We start from the raw sequence: 19,007 nt of genomic DNA on the forward strand, positions 1-19,007 counted from the left end.
TCACCGCTACGGGCTCCAGTACGGAGCCCAGGCGTGTAAGTACCTGATCCCGCTAGGCTAACGCTACCCCAACGACCGGATCATTATTATAACTGTTACACAGTTTTAGCCCTGTACTGGCCTCCTCTCTTATTCTCTGATCCCCAGCCACCACCTCCATTCTATGGGTCCACTCACCTTATCACCCGGCTGTGACCGCTGCTCCCGTCTTGAAGAAAAGGTTGCAGCATTACAGGATAGAATATCCAATCTATATCAGATCCAGGATGCAGAAAGACAGATGGACAGCATCTTCACATTCGGTCCAACGCGACTGGAGGTTAGCTGTGACTCCACACCATCACAACCTGATGGCGCCGTTCCACGTCCCGCTGATGAGATGAACTCCGCGGACTTGGAGATCTTCGTGGGCGCTGCTGCGGCCACATCCCCCCCTGCTGATCTCGAAGTGACTGACCCACTACTTCCCGCTGATGCAGTCCACTCCATTGACCACTGGTCTCGGCTTGGTGCTAAGCCGAAGGTCCAAACTTCCTCGACCCCATGTCCTGTCCAAACGTATCACTGGACTACCGTTGGGAGGGGCAGACATGGTGGAAAACTCCTCCCCCGCCCCCCCTCCACCTGGTGCCCTCCAACTGCCCATAACCAATACATACTCTGTTCTCAACATGTATGATTTCCCCCCCCTCCCTGGCCATCGTACCCCTCTGTCCAAACCGTCAGCCGTCCCTTCCGCTCACAGCCTCTCAAAATCGCGCACCCCTTCACAACGCGTTGCCCGTCCCCAGTTCACCCCATGTCCGAAAAGTCCACCGGCTCAGTCTTCAGTTTACGTAACATCCCAAAATCACGTCCCTCTCTCTCGGTCCACCTCTGAACAGCCCGCTGCCCCCTCTGTCACTCCTCCATCACGACAGTCTGCCATGCCGCCCCCCCTCATCCCCCCCACTGTACTGTTAGTCGGCGACTCCATTATGAAAAGAATCCGCTTTGCTAATGCCATAACCCATTGCTTCCCCGGAGCCACCGTCCCCCTCCTTCTCGAAAAGCTCCCCGCTCTCCTGGCTTCTCTCCCATCGTCCATCCATAAAATCATTGTCCATGTCGGAACAAACGACACCTCCCGCCAACAATCCATAGAAATGCAGTCTGACTTCATTCATCTTTTCGCCCTGCTCAAAGAGAGCGGATTGTCCATCTTTTTCTCCGGCCCGATCCCCACGCTAGGCTGGTCAGCTATGAGGTTTAGCCGCATCCTCAATCTCCACACCTGGCTTCAGTTAGAATGTAATAACCGTCACTTCAATTTCATTCACAATTTCGATTTGTTTTGGACCCACCCAGCCCTGTTTGCACGCGACGGCCTCCACCCAAACAAAGCAGGGACTCGTATGTTGGCTACTAACATCCATACGCTGTCCAGACGCTCCCAAATAAATGACCACTACTTTGTTGGTCACCTCCTAGCGTTTCTTCTTCTACGGTCTTGCCTAGCTCTTCTTCTTCGCCCTCCCCCCTGTCTACTGGCAACACACCTCCATTGCCATCTCCCCAATTCGTCAGCTCCCCCTACCGACCGGGAGGACAATTACTCTCCTCTCATCCACCAGTTATCACAACAGACACCATTACACCTGCAAACAATACAGCTCTTGGCGAATTAAGAACATCCATTTCCAACATCCCTGTCCGTATTAACATTAGACCTTTTCTCACTCCAGTAAAAATAATTTCAAAAAATCAAAAATCAAACTTGGCCAGTAGTAACTCTGATAATTTTTCATTTCCACAACCTTCCAACTCACCCTTCACCGTTTATGCTGGACTCTGGAACTGCCAATCCGCCAATAACAAAACAGACATCATTTCCGCACATGCCCTCTCCCAATCCCTTCTTTTCCTTGCCCTCACAGAAACGTGGATTATCCCGGAAAACACCTCAACTCCTGCTGCCCTCTCAGATGCCTTCTCATTCTCCCACACTCCCAGAGCTTCTGGCCGTGGGGGAGGCACTGGGCTTCTGATTTCACCAAAATGCACTTACACCATTACTTCTCTTTCTCACCTCTCCCTATCCTCTTTTGAATGTCACTCTGTCTCTGTTTCTCTTCCTATCAAACTCATCATCACTGTCCTCTACCGCCCACCTGGTCCGCTAGCTGCCTTCTTTGATGAGCTGGATGCTCTCCTCTCCCTCTTCCCCGAGGATGGCACTCCCCTGGTCCTTCTGGGGGATTTCAATGTCCCTATAGCATCTCTTCAATCTCCTCTTTTTCTGAACTTTTTCTCTTCTTTTGACCTCTCCCTCTCTCCTTCTCCGCCCACTCACAAGGCCGGGAACCTCCTCGACCTGGTCTTCACACGTTCCTGCAGCACCTCCAACCTCACAGTCACTCCTCTCCCTGTCTCTGACCACCACTTCATAACCTTCTCCCTTCCCATCTCTCTCCCCAAACCCCCCCCCACCACCCACTCATACTACTACCACCCGTCGAAACATAAAAACACTCTCACCCTCAGTCCTTTCTTCTGCTGTCCTCTCTCTCCTCCCCTCAGTCGAACACTTCTCTACCCTATCCACTGATGCTGCCGCTACTAGTCTTCTGTCCTCCCTCTCCTCAGCCCTTGACTCACTCTGTCCTCTCACTTCTAAACCTGTCAGATCCTGTCCCCCTGCGCCTTGGCTGTCCGAGGCTCTGCGTATCCATCGAGCAGAGCTTCGGGCAGCCGAAAGGAAATGGCATAAATCCCACAACCCTTCAGATCTCTCCGCTTACCACCTCATCCTATCGAAATTCACCACCGCTGTCACCTCTGCAAAATCTTCCTTCTTCATCTCCCAAATCCAGTCCTCTGCCTCCAATCCCAGAAAATTATTCTCCACTTTCTCCTCTCTACTCAACCCTCCCTCCCCTCCTCCCCCCCTCCTCCCTCTCCGCTGACGACTTCATGACTTTCTTTTCCAAAAAAATCGATGACATCACCTCCTCCTTCCCCCCCCCAGCCACTAACAACAACTCTCCCATCTGCAACTATAACTCTCTACCCCCTGCCACCACCCTGTCCTCCTTCTCTCCCCTCTCCCCCGATGATGTCCTCAAACTTCTTATGTCCTATCCTGCCACCACCTGCCCCCTGGATCCCATCCCCTCCCCTCTTCTCCAAACCATTTCCTCTGATTTATCCCCCTTCCTCACTTCTTTCATCAACTCCTCCCTGTCCTCTGGTACTGTCCCGGCCGCTCTGAAAACAGCCAGAGTCAAGCCCCTCCTTAAAAAACCTTCCCTTGACCACACGGCCCTCCATAATTACCGCCCTGTCTCTCTCCTCCCCTTCATCTCAAAAACCCTAGAACGTGCAGTATGTCAACAACTCTCTCTTCACCTCACTCAAAACAACCTCCTGGACCCCTTACAATCTGGATTTAAGCCCGCTCACTCCACGGAAACAGCCCTCCTCTCAGTCACCCATGCCCTCCACACAGCCAAAGCCTCCTCCCTCTCCTCTGTCCTTGTCCTTCTTGATCTTTCTGCTGCTTTTGACACGGTTAACCATCACATCCTTCTCTCCACTCTCACTGATCTCGGTATTTCTGGTTCTGCACTCTCATGGTTCACCTCCTATCTCTCCAATCGCACTTATCAGGTTCTTTGGCGTGGGTCCCTCTCTAAAACTTGCACTCTGAACACGGGTGTCCCCCAGGGATCTGTCCTCGGCCCCTTCCTGTTCCTTCTATATGTTAGGTCCCTTGGTCACATAATCACTTCCCACGGTTTCTCCTACCACAGCTATGCAGATGACACTCAACTTTTCCTCTCTTTTCCCCCTTCCGACACCCTAATCCAGTCACGTCTCGCCGCCTGCCTTAATGACATTGTCTCCTGGATGACTGCCCATCATCTTAAACTTAATCTCAACAAAACCAAGCTCCTCTTCCTCCCTGGGAAAGACTGTCCATTCTCTGACCTCTCCATCACTATCAACAACATCATCATACTACCGTCAAATACTGTTAAAAACCTTGGTGTAACATTAGATAACCAGCTATCCAACTCAGCCTTCATCTCAGCAACCGCCCGCTCCTGTAGGTTTTTACTATATAATATTAGAAAGATCCGTCCGTTCCTCACTAGGGAGGCAGCTCAGCTCCTGATCCAGGCACTCGTCCTGTCCCGCCTTGACTACTGTAATGTCCTACTGGCGGGGCTACCTGCCTCGGCCATTCAACCCCTCCAACTCATTCTAAATTCTGCTGCCCGTCTGGTGTTCAACTTACCTAAATTCTCCCATGTCACTCCCCTTTTCCGTGACCTTCACTGGCTCCCCATCTTGGCCCGTATCAAATTCAAGACCATGGTACTGACCTACCGTGCAGTTCACCGGTCAGCCCCGCTCTACTTACAATCCCTGGTCAGCTTCCAATCATCCCACCGTTCCCTCCGCTCCTCCACCTGCACGGCCCGCCTCGCCCCTCCATCGCTACGTGGCCCTGGTGAACGCTTGTCTCGTTCAAGACTGTTTTCCTCCATGGCTCCGCAATGGTGGAATGAACTTCCCCCCTTCGTCATGTTGGCCGAGACACTGCCGATTTTTCGCCGGAGACTAAAGACTTACCTTTTCGGGCTACACCTGGGTCCCTCCGGAATCGGTTAACCCTTATTGATTATATATGGTTTTAGTTATGTTTTCATTGTTTGTATTTCTTTGAATGAATTGTATTGAAATGTGATGTAAGTCGCTTTGGATAAAAGCGTCTGCCAAATGAAATAAAGTAAAGTAAGTAAAGATGTGCAATTAAAATTGGAAATAAAAGAACCAACTATTTCAAACAGCACTCTGGGGTGAAACAGGGCTGCAACATGAGCCCAACCCTGTTCAATATATATATAAATACATTTGCAGAACAACTGCAAAAATCCACAGCCCCTGGTGTGACCCTACAGGACACAGAGGTCAAATGTCTCATGTTTGCTGATGACCTGGTTCTCCTGTCTCCCTCTAGAGAGGGCTTACAGCAGAGCCTAGACATCCTCCACAAGTTCAGTCAAACATGGGCACTAACTGTAAATATGAAAAAGACCAAAATATTGACCTTTCAAAAACGATCAAATTCTCTGAAAAATAAATTCACATTAGGAAATATAGAAATTGGACATACAAAACATTATACATATCTAGGCTTGATTATCAATTCCACTGGACATTTCGGCATGGCTGTGAATGAGTTGAAAGAGAAGGCAAGAAGGGCTTTTTATGGCATCAAAAGAAAAATTCCGATTGACATTCCAATTAGGACCTGGATCAAAATTCTAAATTCCATAATAGAGCCAATAATGTTATATGGTAGTGAAGTGTGGGGCCCACTAACCAACCAAGAATTCCAAAAATGGGAAAAACACCCACTAGAAGCCCTGCATGCAGAATTGTGCAAGAATATACTTAGAGTTCACAGACACACAACCAATAATGCATGCAGGGCAGAACTTGGCCAATACCCTTTAATAATTAAAATTCAAAAACGAGCCATCAAATTTTATAAACACCTTCAATGTAGCGACCCCCACTTATACCAGCACAAAGCCCTCCAGTGCCAAGAGCTGAACAGAGATAAGAGCCCCCTCTGCCAGCTGGTCCTGAAGCTCTGCCCACACACATCAGGGCTTCAGGACAGAAAGCAACCAATCTGGCCCAACCAAATCATCTCAAAACAAAAAGAAATGTATGTTGAATATTGGAACGAAACCACCAAATCACAAAGTAAACTAGAATTCTATTTGACCCTAAACAGAGAGTACACGGTGGCAAAATACCTGAACACCGTGACTGATAGAAAACTAAGGAAAACGTTGACAAGATACAGACTGAGTGGACACAGCCTGGCCATAGAAACAGGCCGTCACAGGCAGAACTGGCTACCCAGGGAGGCCAGGCTGTGTTCACTCTGTCAACAAAGAGAAGTTGAGACAGAATCTCACTTCCTACTGTACTGTGACAGATATAAAGATCTGAGAGATGTTTTCTTTCAAAAGATTAATGACATATGTCCTGGATTCATTCACCTCCCAGATCCCCAGAAACTGCCATATATATGTGGTGAGAAAAGCCAGTGTGCAGTATTAGCTGCAAGATATATTAGCTGTTGTCATACTGTAAGAGAGACAAGCTCTGAAAATGTTTGAGACACAGCTCCCCATGTTACTCTATACCTGAATATTCTATTCTATTCTATATTCTAATATTATATAATACTGTTTGTATTATACTTGTATTGTACATTGTACACTTGTATTGATTGTTATTTGCATAGTGATATTTGTATATTGTTATTTGTACTTTTTTCTGTACTGCTTTGGCAATACGAGCTTGTAACTTGTCATGCCAATAAAGCTCATTTGAATTGAATTGAATTGAGAGAAAGAGAGAGAGAGAGAGAGAGAGAGAGAGAGAGAGAGAGAGAGAGAGAGACAGAGAGAGAGAGAGAGAGAGAGAGAGAGAGGGAGAGAGAGAGAAAGATAGAGAGAGAGGGAGAGAGAGAGAGAGAGAAAGACAGAGAGAGAGAGAGAGAGAGGGGGGAGAGAGAGAAAGACAGAGAGAGAGAGAAAGATGGGGACAGAGAGAGAATGTTCCCTGCCTCACCAGGAGGTCTTGGTGCCGGCCTCCAGCAGGGGGTTCCCAAACAGCCGGATGGGGCGGTCGACCGGCTGGTGAACCCACGTGTCGTATTTCTCTCTCAGGTGGCCCACCTGCCACGCCAGAGGCTTCCGCCAGTCCACCAGATCCTGACCACACACACACACACACACACACACACACACACACACACACACACACACACACACACACACACACACACACACACACACACACACACACACACACACACACACACACACACACACACACACACACACACGAGCCATGGTTCCATTATGTGCTCACAGTTTGTCTGAAATGAGAGGTCGTCTCCAGCAGATGGCAGGAGAGAGCTGATAACGGATGAACTGCACAAGGATTGGCCAAACCAGGAAGTGTCTGTGGTGTGTGTTTTCTGTGTGTGTGGTTTTGCGCGCGCACACACACACACACACACACACACACACACACACACACCCACACACACACGCCCACACACCCCCACCCCACACACACACACACACACACACACACACACACACACGCCCCCCCCCCCCCACACACACACACACACACACACACACACACGCCCACACACACCCCCCCACACACACACCCCCCACACACACACACACACACACACCCACACACACACACGACTGAGGGCGATCTCTGACACTGTGACCCAGATCTGTCAGATAGCTACTGCTGCCAACAAAAGTGAAAGATTCCAAAGGTCCAAAGAGCAGAGAGAGAGTCTGATCTAAGTTTAGCACCTCAGGTGGGACATTCAGGTGTGGTGTGGCTGCACGATGAACGCTGATCTGCAGGCAGTTTTGAGGGTTTAGGTTCAATACGCATTGCAAACCGAATGAACCGAACGGCTGAACAGTGCAAGTCTTCTACAAGCATAATGGTATACTAAAAAAATATTTGTTAAATGTTAAAATCAGGAAAATTTCTCGGGCATTTCTACTTTTTTGCTGTATCGAAAATGTATTGAACTGTGACACCGGTGTGTCGTATCGAACTGAAGCAAACCATGAATTTTGTGAACCGTAACACTAATGCTTAAGAGCCTTGTGTCCTGTCCTCTCTGAGGCTTTATATGACCCTGAGCCTTGTGTCATGTCCTCTCTGAGGCTTTATATGGCCCTGAGCCTTGTGTCCTGTCCCCTCTGAGGCTTTATATGACCCTGAGCCTTGTGTCCTGTCCCCTCTGAGGCTTTATATGACCCTGAGCCTTGTGTCCTGTCCCCTCTGAGGCTTTATATGGCCCTGAGCCTTGTGTCCTGTCCCCTCTGAGGCATTATATGGCCCTGAGCCTTGTGTCCTGTCCCCTCTGAGGCTTTATATGACCCTGAGCCTTGTGTCCTGTCCTCTCTGAGGCTTTATATGACCCTGAGCCTTGTGTCCTGTCTGTCCTCTCTGAGGCTTTATATGACCCTGAGCCTTGTGTCCTGTCTGTCCTCTCTGAGGCTTTATATGACCCTGAGTCTTGTGTCCTGTCCCCTCTGAGGCATTATATGACCCTGAGCCTTGTGTCCTGTCCCCTCTGAGGCTTTATATGACCCTGAGTCTTGTGTCCTGTCCCCTCTGAGGCTTTATATGACCCTGAGCCTTGTGTCATGTCCTCTCTGAGGCTTTATATGACCCTGAGCCTTGTGTCCTGTCCTCTCTGAGGCTTTATATGACCCTGAGTCTTGTGTCATGTCCTCTCTGAGGCTTTATATGACCCTGAGCCTTGTGTCATGTCCCCTCTGAGGCATTATATGACCCTGAGTCTTGTGTCATGTCCCCTCTGAGGCATTATATGACCCTGAGCCTTGTGTCATGTCCCCTCTGAGGCTTTATATGACCCTGAGTCTTGTGTCCTGTCTGTCCCCTCTGAGGCTTTATATGACCCTGAGTCTTGTGTCCTGTCCCCTCTGAGGCTTTATATGACCCTGAGCCTTGTGTCCTGTCCCCTCTGAGGCTTTATATGGCCCTGAGTCTTGTGTCATGTCCCCTCTGAGGCTTTATATGACCCTGAGTCTTGTGTCATGTCCCCTCTGAGGCATTATATGACCCTGAGCCTTGTGTCATGTCCCCTCTGAGGCTTTATATGACCCTGAGTCTTGTGTCCTGTCTGTCCCCTCTGAGGCTTTATATGACCCTGAGTCTTGTGTCCTGTCCCCTCTGAGGCTTTATATGACCCTGAGCCTTGTGTCCTGTCCCCTCTGAGGCTTTATATGACCCTGAGCCTTGTGTCCTGTCCCCTCTGAGGCTTTATATGTCCCTGAGCCTTGTGTCCTGTCCCCTCTGAGGCTTTATATGGCCCTGAGTCTTGTGTCATGTCCCCTCTGAGGCTTTATATGACCCTGAGCCTTGTGTCATGTCCCCTCTGAGGCTTTATATGACCCTGAGCCTTGTGTCATGTCCCCTCTGAGGCTTTATATGACCCTGAGTCTTGTGTCATGTCCCCTCTGAGGCTTTATATGACCCTGAGTCTTGTGTCATGTCCCCTCTGAGGCTTTATATGACCCTGAGCCTTGTGTCATGTCCCCTCTGAGGCTTTATATGACCCTGAGTCTTGTGTCATGTCCCCTCTGAGGCTTTATATGACCCTGAGTCTTGTGTCCTGTCCTCTCTGAGGCTTTATATGACCCTGAGCCTTGTGTCATGTCCTCTCTGAGGCTTTATATGACCCTGAGCCTTGTGTCCTGTCCCCTCTGAGGCTTTATATGACCCTGAGTCTTGTGTCCTGTCCTCTCTGAGGCTTTATATGACCTTGAGCCTTGTGTCATGTCCTCTCTGAGGCTTTATATGACCCTGAGCCTTGTGTCCTGTCCTCTCTGAGGCTTTATATGGCCCTGAGTCTTGTGTCCTGTCCTCTCTGAGGCTTTATATGACCCTGAGCCTTGTGTCCTGTCCTCTCTGAGGCTTTATATGACCCTGAGCCTTGTGTCCTGTCCCCTCTGAGGCTTTATATGGCCCTGAGTCTTGTGTCCTGTCCTCTCTGAGGCTTTATATGACCCTGAGTCTTGTGTCCTGTCCTCTCTGAGGCTTTATATGACCCTGAGTCTTGTGTCCTGTCCCCTCTGAGGCTTTATATGACCCTGAGCCTTGTGTCCTGTCCTCTCTGAGGCTTTATATGACCCTGAGTCTTGTGTCCTGTCCCCTCTGAGGCTTTATATGACCCTGAGCCTTGTGTCCTGTCCTCTCTGAGGCTTTATATGACCCTGAGCCTTGTGTCCTGTCCTCTCTGAGGCTTTATATGACCCTGAGTCTTGTGTCATGTCCTCTCTGAGGCTTTATATGACCCTGAGCCTTGTGTCCTGTCCCCTCTGAGGCTTTATATGACCCTGAGTCTTGTGTCCTGTCCTCTCTGAGGCTTTATATGACCCTGAGTCTTGTGTCCTGTCTGTCCTCTCTGAGGCTTTATATGACCCTGAGTCTTGTGTCCTGTCCTCTCTGAGGCTTTATATGACCCTGAGTCTTGTGTCATGTCCTCTCTGAGGCTTTATATGACCCTGAGCCTTGTGTCATGTCCCCTCTGAGGCTTTATATGACCCTGAGCCTTGTGTCCTGTCCCCTCTGAGGCTTTATATGGCCCTGAGTCTTGTGTCCTGTCCTCTCTGAGGCTTTATATGACCCTGAGCCTTGTGTCATGTCCCCTCTGAGGCTTTATATGACCCTGAGCCTTGTGTCATGTCCCCTCTGAGGCTTTATATGACCCTGAGTCTTGTGTCCTGTCCCCTCTGAGGCTTTATATGACCCTGAGCCTTGTGTCATGTCCCCTCTGAGGCTATATATGGGGCGGCTTTAGCTCAGGAGGTAGAGCGGGTCGGCCAATGACGCAAGGGTTGGCGGTTCGATCCCCGCTCCCTCCCAGCTGCTGTCGTTGTGTCCTTGGGCAAGACACTTAACCCTCCTTGCTCCCGATGGTGTGTAGGCACCCTGCGTGGCAGCCTGCCGCCATCGGTGTATGAATGGGTGAATGTAGACTATCTACTGATTGTAAAGCGCTTTGGATAAAAGCGCTATATAAATGCAGGCCATTTACCATTATATGGCCCTGAGCCTTGCACTGTTGGCTGGTTATGTCAGTGGCCTAGGAATTGCTTAATCTGCTGCTGCAAGAGCTCAATGTCGAATGTAAAGAGCGGGGAAATATTACCTAATTTCTTATGTTTTATTTAACCTTTATTTAACCAGGTAAGTCATTAAGAACAACTTCTTATTTAAATGGCGACCTGGCAGAAGGCACAGCCTTTTGAGGGATAGAGGGCACAAAGTTAAAACACAGTTAAAACATGGCAAGACAGACAGAGCAAAAACAAAACAGCCGGAGCAGACAGGCAGGAGAGACAAGTGCTAGTTTAGGAAGCAGTTGAGGTTACACCTGATGTTAAAATAATAACAATAATAATAAACTGGATTTATATAGCGCCTTTCTAGATACTCAAAGCGCTTCACATATCAGGGGAGGGAGGGGGAGGAACTGAACTCATCCACCAACGATGTGTAGCACCCACCCAAAATGTGATCTGTATCTGGACATGTTATCCGGATAAGGAAAAATGGATGTTAATGCAAGGTGTAAATGCGATGTGATTGGAATGTGATCAGATCTGCCGGACCACATCTAAAGGTAGTTTGTCTCACATTGTGTTCTTAGGTGTGTGCCATATATACCGGTATATATATATATGCACATATATATATAATATATATATATATATATATATATATATATATATATATATACACCGTATATACCGTATATACTAGGGCTGTGGCGATTCACTTATCTCCCGATTCGATACTATCACGATACTTGGGTGCCGATTCAATATATATTGCGATTCTTAAGTATTGCGATTCTACGATTATTGCGATTCGATATTACGATTTATTGCGATTTTTGTTTCTTTTTTTCTTTTCTTTTTTCAGTTTGTTTGCTTTTTTACACTAGATTAGAACATGGGAAAAGTTGAATCATACACTAGAGACTGTATATTATATATCATGAGTAGGGCTGGGCGATATAGTTAAAAACAGGGGCGGACTGGGATCATAATTCAGGCCGGGCATTAGATACCAAGCAGGCCAGGCCAATATGGGCCGACGCGCGTGAAATTTGGGCCGTTTGAAGCCCAATTTGGGCCGTTTGAAGCCAGATTTTGGCCGTTTGAAGTCCAATTTTACAATGAGATGCACCCACTTTAACCCTGAAGTGTAATTATTACTTCAGACTAACTAATAAAGTAATACAACCACTAGTAAAACAGTAGGCGGCGCCTGGCCTGCTGTTCAGTGAGTGGCCTGACTGCGGGCACCCCAAAAAAAAAAAATATATATATATATATATATATACGGTATATATATATATTTTTTTTTTGGCGATTATCGATTCTGGAATAAAAGATCGATTAAAAAAATCGTGACATTAAAAATTGCGATACTTAGGTGAATCGATTTTTTCCCCCACCCCTAATATATACATATATACACACACACACATATATATATACATACATACATACATACACCGCAGTGAAAGCCTCGCTATTTGACATATGAATTTGTTCAAATCACATTCATACATATGATAAGAGTTTATCTTAAACAAACATTTTTCTTATATGATTCACGATTCATGTGTTCACCTGTTTGCTTAATTACTTGGCAGAACAGAGGCGCAGTGTTAGCACAGTTTACTGTACTAACACTGCCTTAGTTGGCAGACTAGAAATCTTGGGTGCACTCAATTTCTAGGGTGGAGACTCTGGAGTAACTACCTTTTACCCTTAACTCACCCCTGTCCCTAATTCTTCTTCTTCTGTGGTGTTTATGCCAGTTGGCATCCTTTATGTTGCATTACCGCCTCTCTCTGGATTTATCCATCCACTGTTTCCTTACATTCTGTCCCTCTTCCTTCCTCCCACTCTCACCCTTGTCCCTACTTATACTCCCACCACTTCTCCTCAGCCAGGAAGAACACAATTGCTCGAGTGACATCACTAATGAATCATAACTGATGAAAGCATAACTGATGACATCACTTCCATCACAAATCATGACTGACACCACCACAGACACCACTTAGCCAACTGATTGCTCAAGTGACATAACTGATGACATCACTTCCAGTTGAGTGACATCACTTCTGTCACAAATCATGACTGAGGACACTACAACAGACAGACATAACTAAGTTGTTTGCCTATTTATATCAAACCAAACTGGACTTCTACCAAGGGAGTGTGCAGGACAGAAGCGTTCACGCACGCATGCACACGCACACGCACACACACATATATAGACACACACACACACACACACACACACACACACACACACACACACACACACACACACACCTTGTCCAAGTCCACAGAGCTGCAGCGGCTGTACGGGGAACTCTCTTCTTTCTTCATTCCTTCTGTCTTGTCGGGGCTCTTCGTCCTCTCTCTCAGTATCTATGGAAAACACCAGACAAACACAGTCATGATGTCATGATGTCATGATGGACATAACAGACAAACACAGTCATGATGTCATGATGTCATGATGTCATGATGGACATAACAGACAAACACAGTCATGATGTCATGATGTCATGATGTCATGATGGACATAACAGACAAACACAGTCATGATGTCATGATGTCATGATGGACATAACAGACAAACACAGTCATGACCTGGGCTAAGTACTGTGAGATACCAGTCACATATGTGGGAGTTCTGGTACGATTCCCTTTTATAGTTTTGTTTTTTAGTGCGCTTATGTGTTTTCATGTGTCCTTTTTTAATTGTGTATGTATCATCTATAGACTATGCATCTGTCAAATAAAGATTGATTGATTGATTGACTGACTGAATATATCGCAGAAACAAGATGTATTGCAATGTCAATTTTTTTCAATATCGTGCCCTACTAAGAAACAGACTTTAGTTAACCCCATGGAGAGTAGCTGCTATTTGTGCAACAGTTATAGACTCTGATCCACCATCTCATCAGCCCTCCACATTTACACATCTTGGGTCAGGTAGTGCTCAAGAAGAAGTGTAACCAGGAAGTGGCCCTCAACTTAATTTGTTTCCCTCAAGTTTCTCATTTCCTATTCTTATTGCACAATAAGTCAGTTTGACCATGGTCCATAGTAGGGATGTTAATGATTAATCATTGAATTTGATCTGAAATGATTTGCCAATTTAACTTTCACCGCTTACAGTATACAAAGGAAAACGAAAGCCAAGCAAGCAGACAAAAAGTGCAGTGTAAGAGAATTACACCCAAAAAGACAACAGTATTCATTGTAAACAGTAAACAGTCAACATGAAATACAGAACAAGTTTGCTTGGTAGATTAACTTGATTAGGCCTAAAGACAGTGTAGTAAAAACTCACATTTTCTATTTCTATGTCAAAAGCTGTTTTTTTTTTACATAATGATTAATCGATAATTGATCGTTAACATGATTGATCGGCTGAGAAGGAAACTGACTTAGCCTTTACTTTCCTTCTCTAGAGTGTGCTCAGGTTAGCGTTGTCACAATAACCAAAGTTTCAATGCTGTTGAAAAAGCCTGAATTCGCTATTTGAAAAGGTGTCACCTCCAGAAGGTGAAGACATGCAGACTGGAATAGTTAAAGAAGAAGATCGACAGTCTGCCTCTTGACCTCTTCAGCTGCAGCAGTCGTAAACAGATTGAAACGTGCCAACAGAAGAAGCCATCTTTAATTCAAGTTCTTGATCTCACTGCAGAGTTAAATATCTAAAAAGTTATTCAATGATTGATATTAAGATGAATGTATGGTATCCAGTGGACATTGTGTAACATTGCGTGATGGATTGTCTTGTTTGCCGTGGTACTCTGTATTGACGTCAAAATTCAGGTATGGTGAAAACACCAGCTCAGGTAGGGGTCTCTCCATGGCAACAAATCACCGGTGTCCACGGGAGGAGAGGACATCACCATTCCTCCCTTTCACCTGCCTCTGAATCACATTTCTGCCTCTCACCAATTTTCTTTCAGCTGTTCTCTTCAAAAATTCAAATTTCTACTCAACTCAATACGTTTCGGTGTCAACCTACATGTTCTACCTTTACATGGCTGAAACGTAAAGAGAGATAGCTAGCTCAGGAAGCTAGCTAGCTAGCTAGCTCAGGAAGCTATGAACGGTGGCAGAGTTGTTGTGTTGCAGGAGGGAATAACTCATTGTTCCCAGTCGTCGGTGTTCCTCTGTGTGTGTGTGTGTGTGTGTGTGTGTGTGTGTGTGTGTGTGTGTGTGTGTGTGTGTGTGTGTGTGTGTGCGTGTGTGTGTGTGAGCCAAGACAATGGCTGTGCTGTTGACGTTAACACTCACCATGACGGCCCATTGTCATGTCATGAATGTATTATCCTGAAGAGGAATAAATACCTTTAAGATCTTTCATTATGCTACTGGAGTTTACAGTGGAACAGGAGAAAACATCCAACGAGCTAAAACAGCTTGCAAAGCTGAGAACTGAGAGAATTCTGAGATGCAGTTTAACATGTGGTTTAACACGTGGTTTGGAACATTTTGTCGAGTAAACTACAACACTAGACCAGTCAGTCATACACAAACTTAAGAATGCCACGGCCCAATTTGAAAAGTGAAAATCCCCCGCGGCCCACCCAACCCTTTAATCAGTACTCTGATCAACACATGAGACTGAAGATGATATATTTTATTTCATAAACACAACATGTGAATGTGGCCATCTCATATCTGACCAGGCACATCACAACATATCTTATATCTGACCCAGGCACATCACAAGATATCTCATATCATCTGACCCAGGCACATCACAAGATATCTCATATCTGACCCAGGCACATCACAAGATATCTTATATCTGACCCAGGCACATCACAAGATATCTCATATCTGACCCAGGCACATCACAACATATCTTATATCTGACCCAGGCACATCACAACATATCTTATATCTGACCCAGGTACATCACAACATATCTCATATCTGACCCAGGTACATCACAACATATCTTATATGTGACCCAGGTACATCACAACATATCTTATATCTGACCCAGGTACATCACAACATATCTTATATCTGACCCAGGTACATCACAACATATCTTATATCTGACCAGGTACATCACAACATATCTTATATCTGACCCAGGTACATCACAACATATCTAATATCTGACCCAGGTACATCACAACATATCTTATATCTGACCCAGGTACATCACAACATATCTTATATCTGACCCAGGTACATCACAACATATCTTATATCTGACCAGGTACATCACAACATATCTCATATCTGACCCAGGTACATCACAACATATCTTATATCTGACCAGGTACATCACAACATATCTCATATCTGACCCAGGTACATCACAACATATCTCATATCTGACCCAGGTACATCACAACATATCTTATATCTGACCCAGGTACATCACAACATATCTTATATCTGACCCAGGTACATCACAACATATCTCATATGTGACCCAGGTACATCACAACATATCTTATATCTGACCCAGGTACATCACAACATATCTTATAGCTGACCCAGGTACATCACAACATATCTTATATCTGACCCAGGTACATCACAACATATCTCATATCTGACCCAGGTACATCACAACATATCTTATATCTGACCCAGGTACATCACAACATATCTTATATCTGACCCAGGTACATCACAACATATCTTATATCTGACCAGGTACATCACAACATATCTCATATCTGACCAGGTACATCACAACATATCTTATATCTGACCCAGGTACATCACAACATATCTCATATCTGACCCAGGTACATCACAACATATCTCATATCTGACCCAGGTACATCACAACATATCTTATATGTGACCCAGGTACATCACAACATATCTCATATCTGACCCAGGTACATCACAACATATCTCATATCTGACCCAGGTACATCACAACATATCTTATATGTGACCCAGGTACATCACAACATATCTTATATCTGACCCAGGTACATCACAACATATCTCATATGTGACCCAGGTACATCACAACATATCTGATATGTGACCCAGGTACATCACAACATATCTCATATCTGACCCAGGTACATCACAACATATCTCATATCTGACCCAGGTACATCACAACATATCTCATATCTGACCCAGGTACATCACAACATATCTCATATCTGACCCAGGTACATCACAACATATCTCATATCTGACCCAGGTACATCACAACATATCTTATATCTGACCCAGGTACATCACAACATATCTTATATCTGACCCAGGTACATCACAACATATCTTATATCTGACCCAGGTACATCACAACATATCTTATATGTGACCCAGGTACATCACAACATATCTCATATCTGACCCAGGTACATCACAACATATCTCATATCTGACCCAGGTACATCACAACATATCTCATATCTGACCCAGGTACATCACAACATATCTCATATCTGACCCAGGTACATCACAACATATCTCATATCTGACCCAGGTACATCACAACATATCTCATATCTGACCCAGGTACATCACAACATATCTTATATGTGACCCAGGTACATCACAACATATCTTATATGTGACCCAGGTACATCACAACATATCTTATATGTGACCCAGGTACATCACAACATATCTCATATCTGACCCAGGTACATCACAACATATCTTATATGTGACCCAGGTACATCACAACATATCTCATATCTGACCCAGGTACATCACAACATATCTCATATCTGACCCAGGTACATCACAACATATCTTATATCTGACCCAGGTACATCACAACATATCTCATATCTGACCCAGGTACATCACAACATATCTCATATCTGACCCAGGTACATCACAACATATCTCATATCTGACCCAGGTACATCACAACATATCTCATATCTGACCCAGGTACATCACAACATATCTCATATCTGACCCAGGTACATCACAACATATCTTATATGTGACCCAGGTACATCACAACATATCTCATATCTGACCCAGGTACATCACAACATATCTCATATCTGACCCAGGTACATCACAACATATCTCATATCTGACCCAGGTACATCACAACATATCTTATATCTGACCAGGTACATCACAACATATCTCATATCTGACCAGGTACATCACAACATATCTTATATCTGACCCAGGTACATCACAACATATCTCATATCTGACCCAGGTACATCACAACATATCTCATATCTGACCCAGGTACATCACAACATATCTTATATCTGACCCAGGTACATCACAACATATCTCATATCTGACCCAGGTACATCACAACATATCTCATATCTGACCCAGGTACATCACAACATATCTTATATGTGACCCAGGTACATCACAACATATCTGATATGTGACCCAGGCACATCACAACATATCTTATATCTGACCCAGGTACATCACAACATATCTCATATCTGACCCAGGTACATCACAACATATCTTATATCTGACCAGGTACATCACAACATATCTCATATCTGACCCAGGTACATCACAACATATCTTATATCTGACCCAGGTACATCACAACATATCTCATATCTGACCCAGGTACATCAGAACATATCTTATATCTGACCCAGGTACATCACAACATATCTTATATCTGACCCAGGTACATCACAACATATCTTATATCTGACCCAGGTACATCACAACATATCTCATATCTGACCCAGGTACATCACAACATATCTTATATCTGACCCAGGTACATCACAACATATCTTATATCTGACCCAGGTACATCACAACATATCTTATATCTGACCAGGTACATCACAACATATCTCATATCTGACCCAGGTACATCACAACATATCTTATATCTGACCCAGGTACATCACAACATATCTCATATCTGACCCAGGTACATCACAACATATCTCATATCTGACCCAGGTACATCACAACATATCTAATATCTGACCCAGGTACATCACAACATATCTTATATCTGACCCAGGTACATCACAACATATCTTATATCTGACCAGGTACATCACAACATATCTCATATCTGACCCAGGTACATCACAACATATCTTATATCTGACCAGGTACATCACAACATATCTCATATCTGACCCAGGTACATCACAACATATCTTATATCTGACCCAGGTACATCACAACATATCTTATATCTGACCCAGGTACATCACAACATATCTTATATCTGACCAGGTACATCACAACATATCTCATATCTGACCCAGGTACATCACAACATATCTTATATCTGACCCAGGTACATCACAACATATCTTATATCTGACCCAGGTACATCACAAC

At 45.2% G+C, this 19,007-nt stretch overlaps 1 protein-coding gene across 1 annotated transcript in view; it reads right to left on the reverse strand.

Annotated features, from left to right (window-relative positions):
* Nucleotides 1–19,007, reverse strand: part of fa2h (fatty acid 2-hydroxylase) — a 62,908-nt gene that overhangs the window by 6,342 nt on the left and 37,559 nt on the right. Inside the window, exons 2-3 of the mRNA XM_083654449.1 lie at nt 13,002–13,100; nt 6,640–6,782 (exon numbers count right to left, since the gene is read on the reverse strand). Coding sequence (XP_083510575.1) covers nt 6,640–6,782; nt 13,002–13,100 — 242 coding nt within the window. The remainder of the gene's footprint in view (nt 1–6,639; nt 6,783–13,001; nt 13,101–19,007) is intronic.

The sequence above is a fragment of the Poromitra crassiceps genome (assembly GCF_964638095.1).
Source record: "Poromitra crassiceps genome assembly, chromosome: 18".
Lineage (NCBI taxonomy): Eukaryota > Metazoa > Chordata > Actinopteri > Beryciformes > Melamphaidae > Poromitra > Poromitra crassiceps.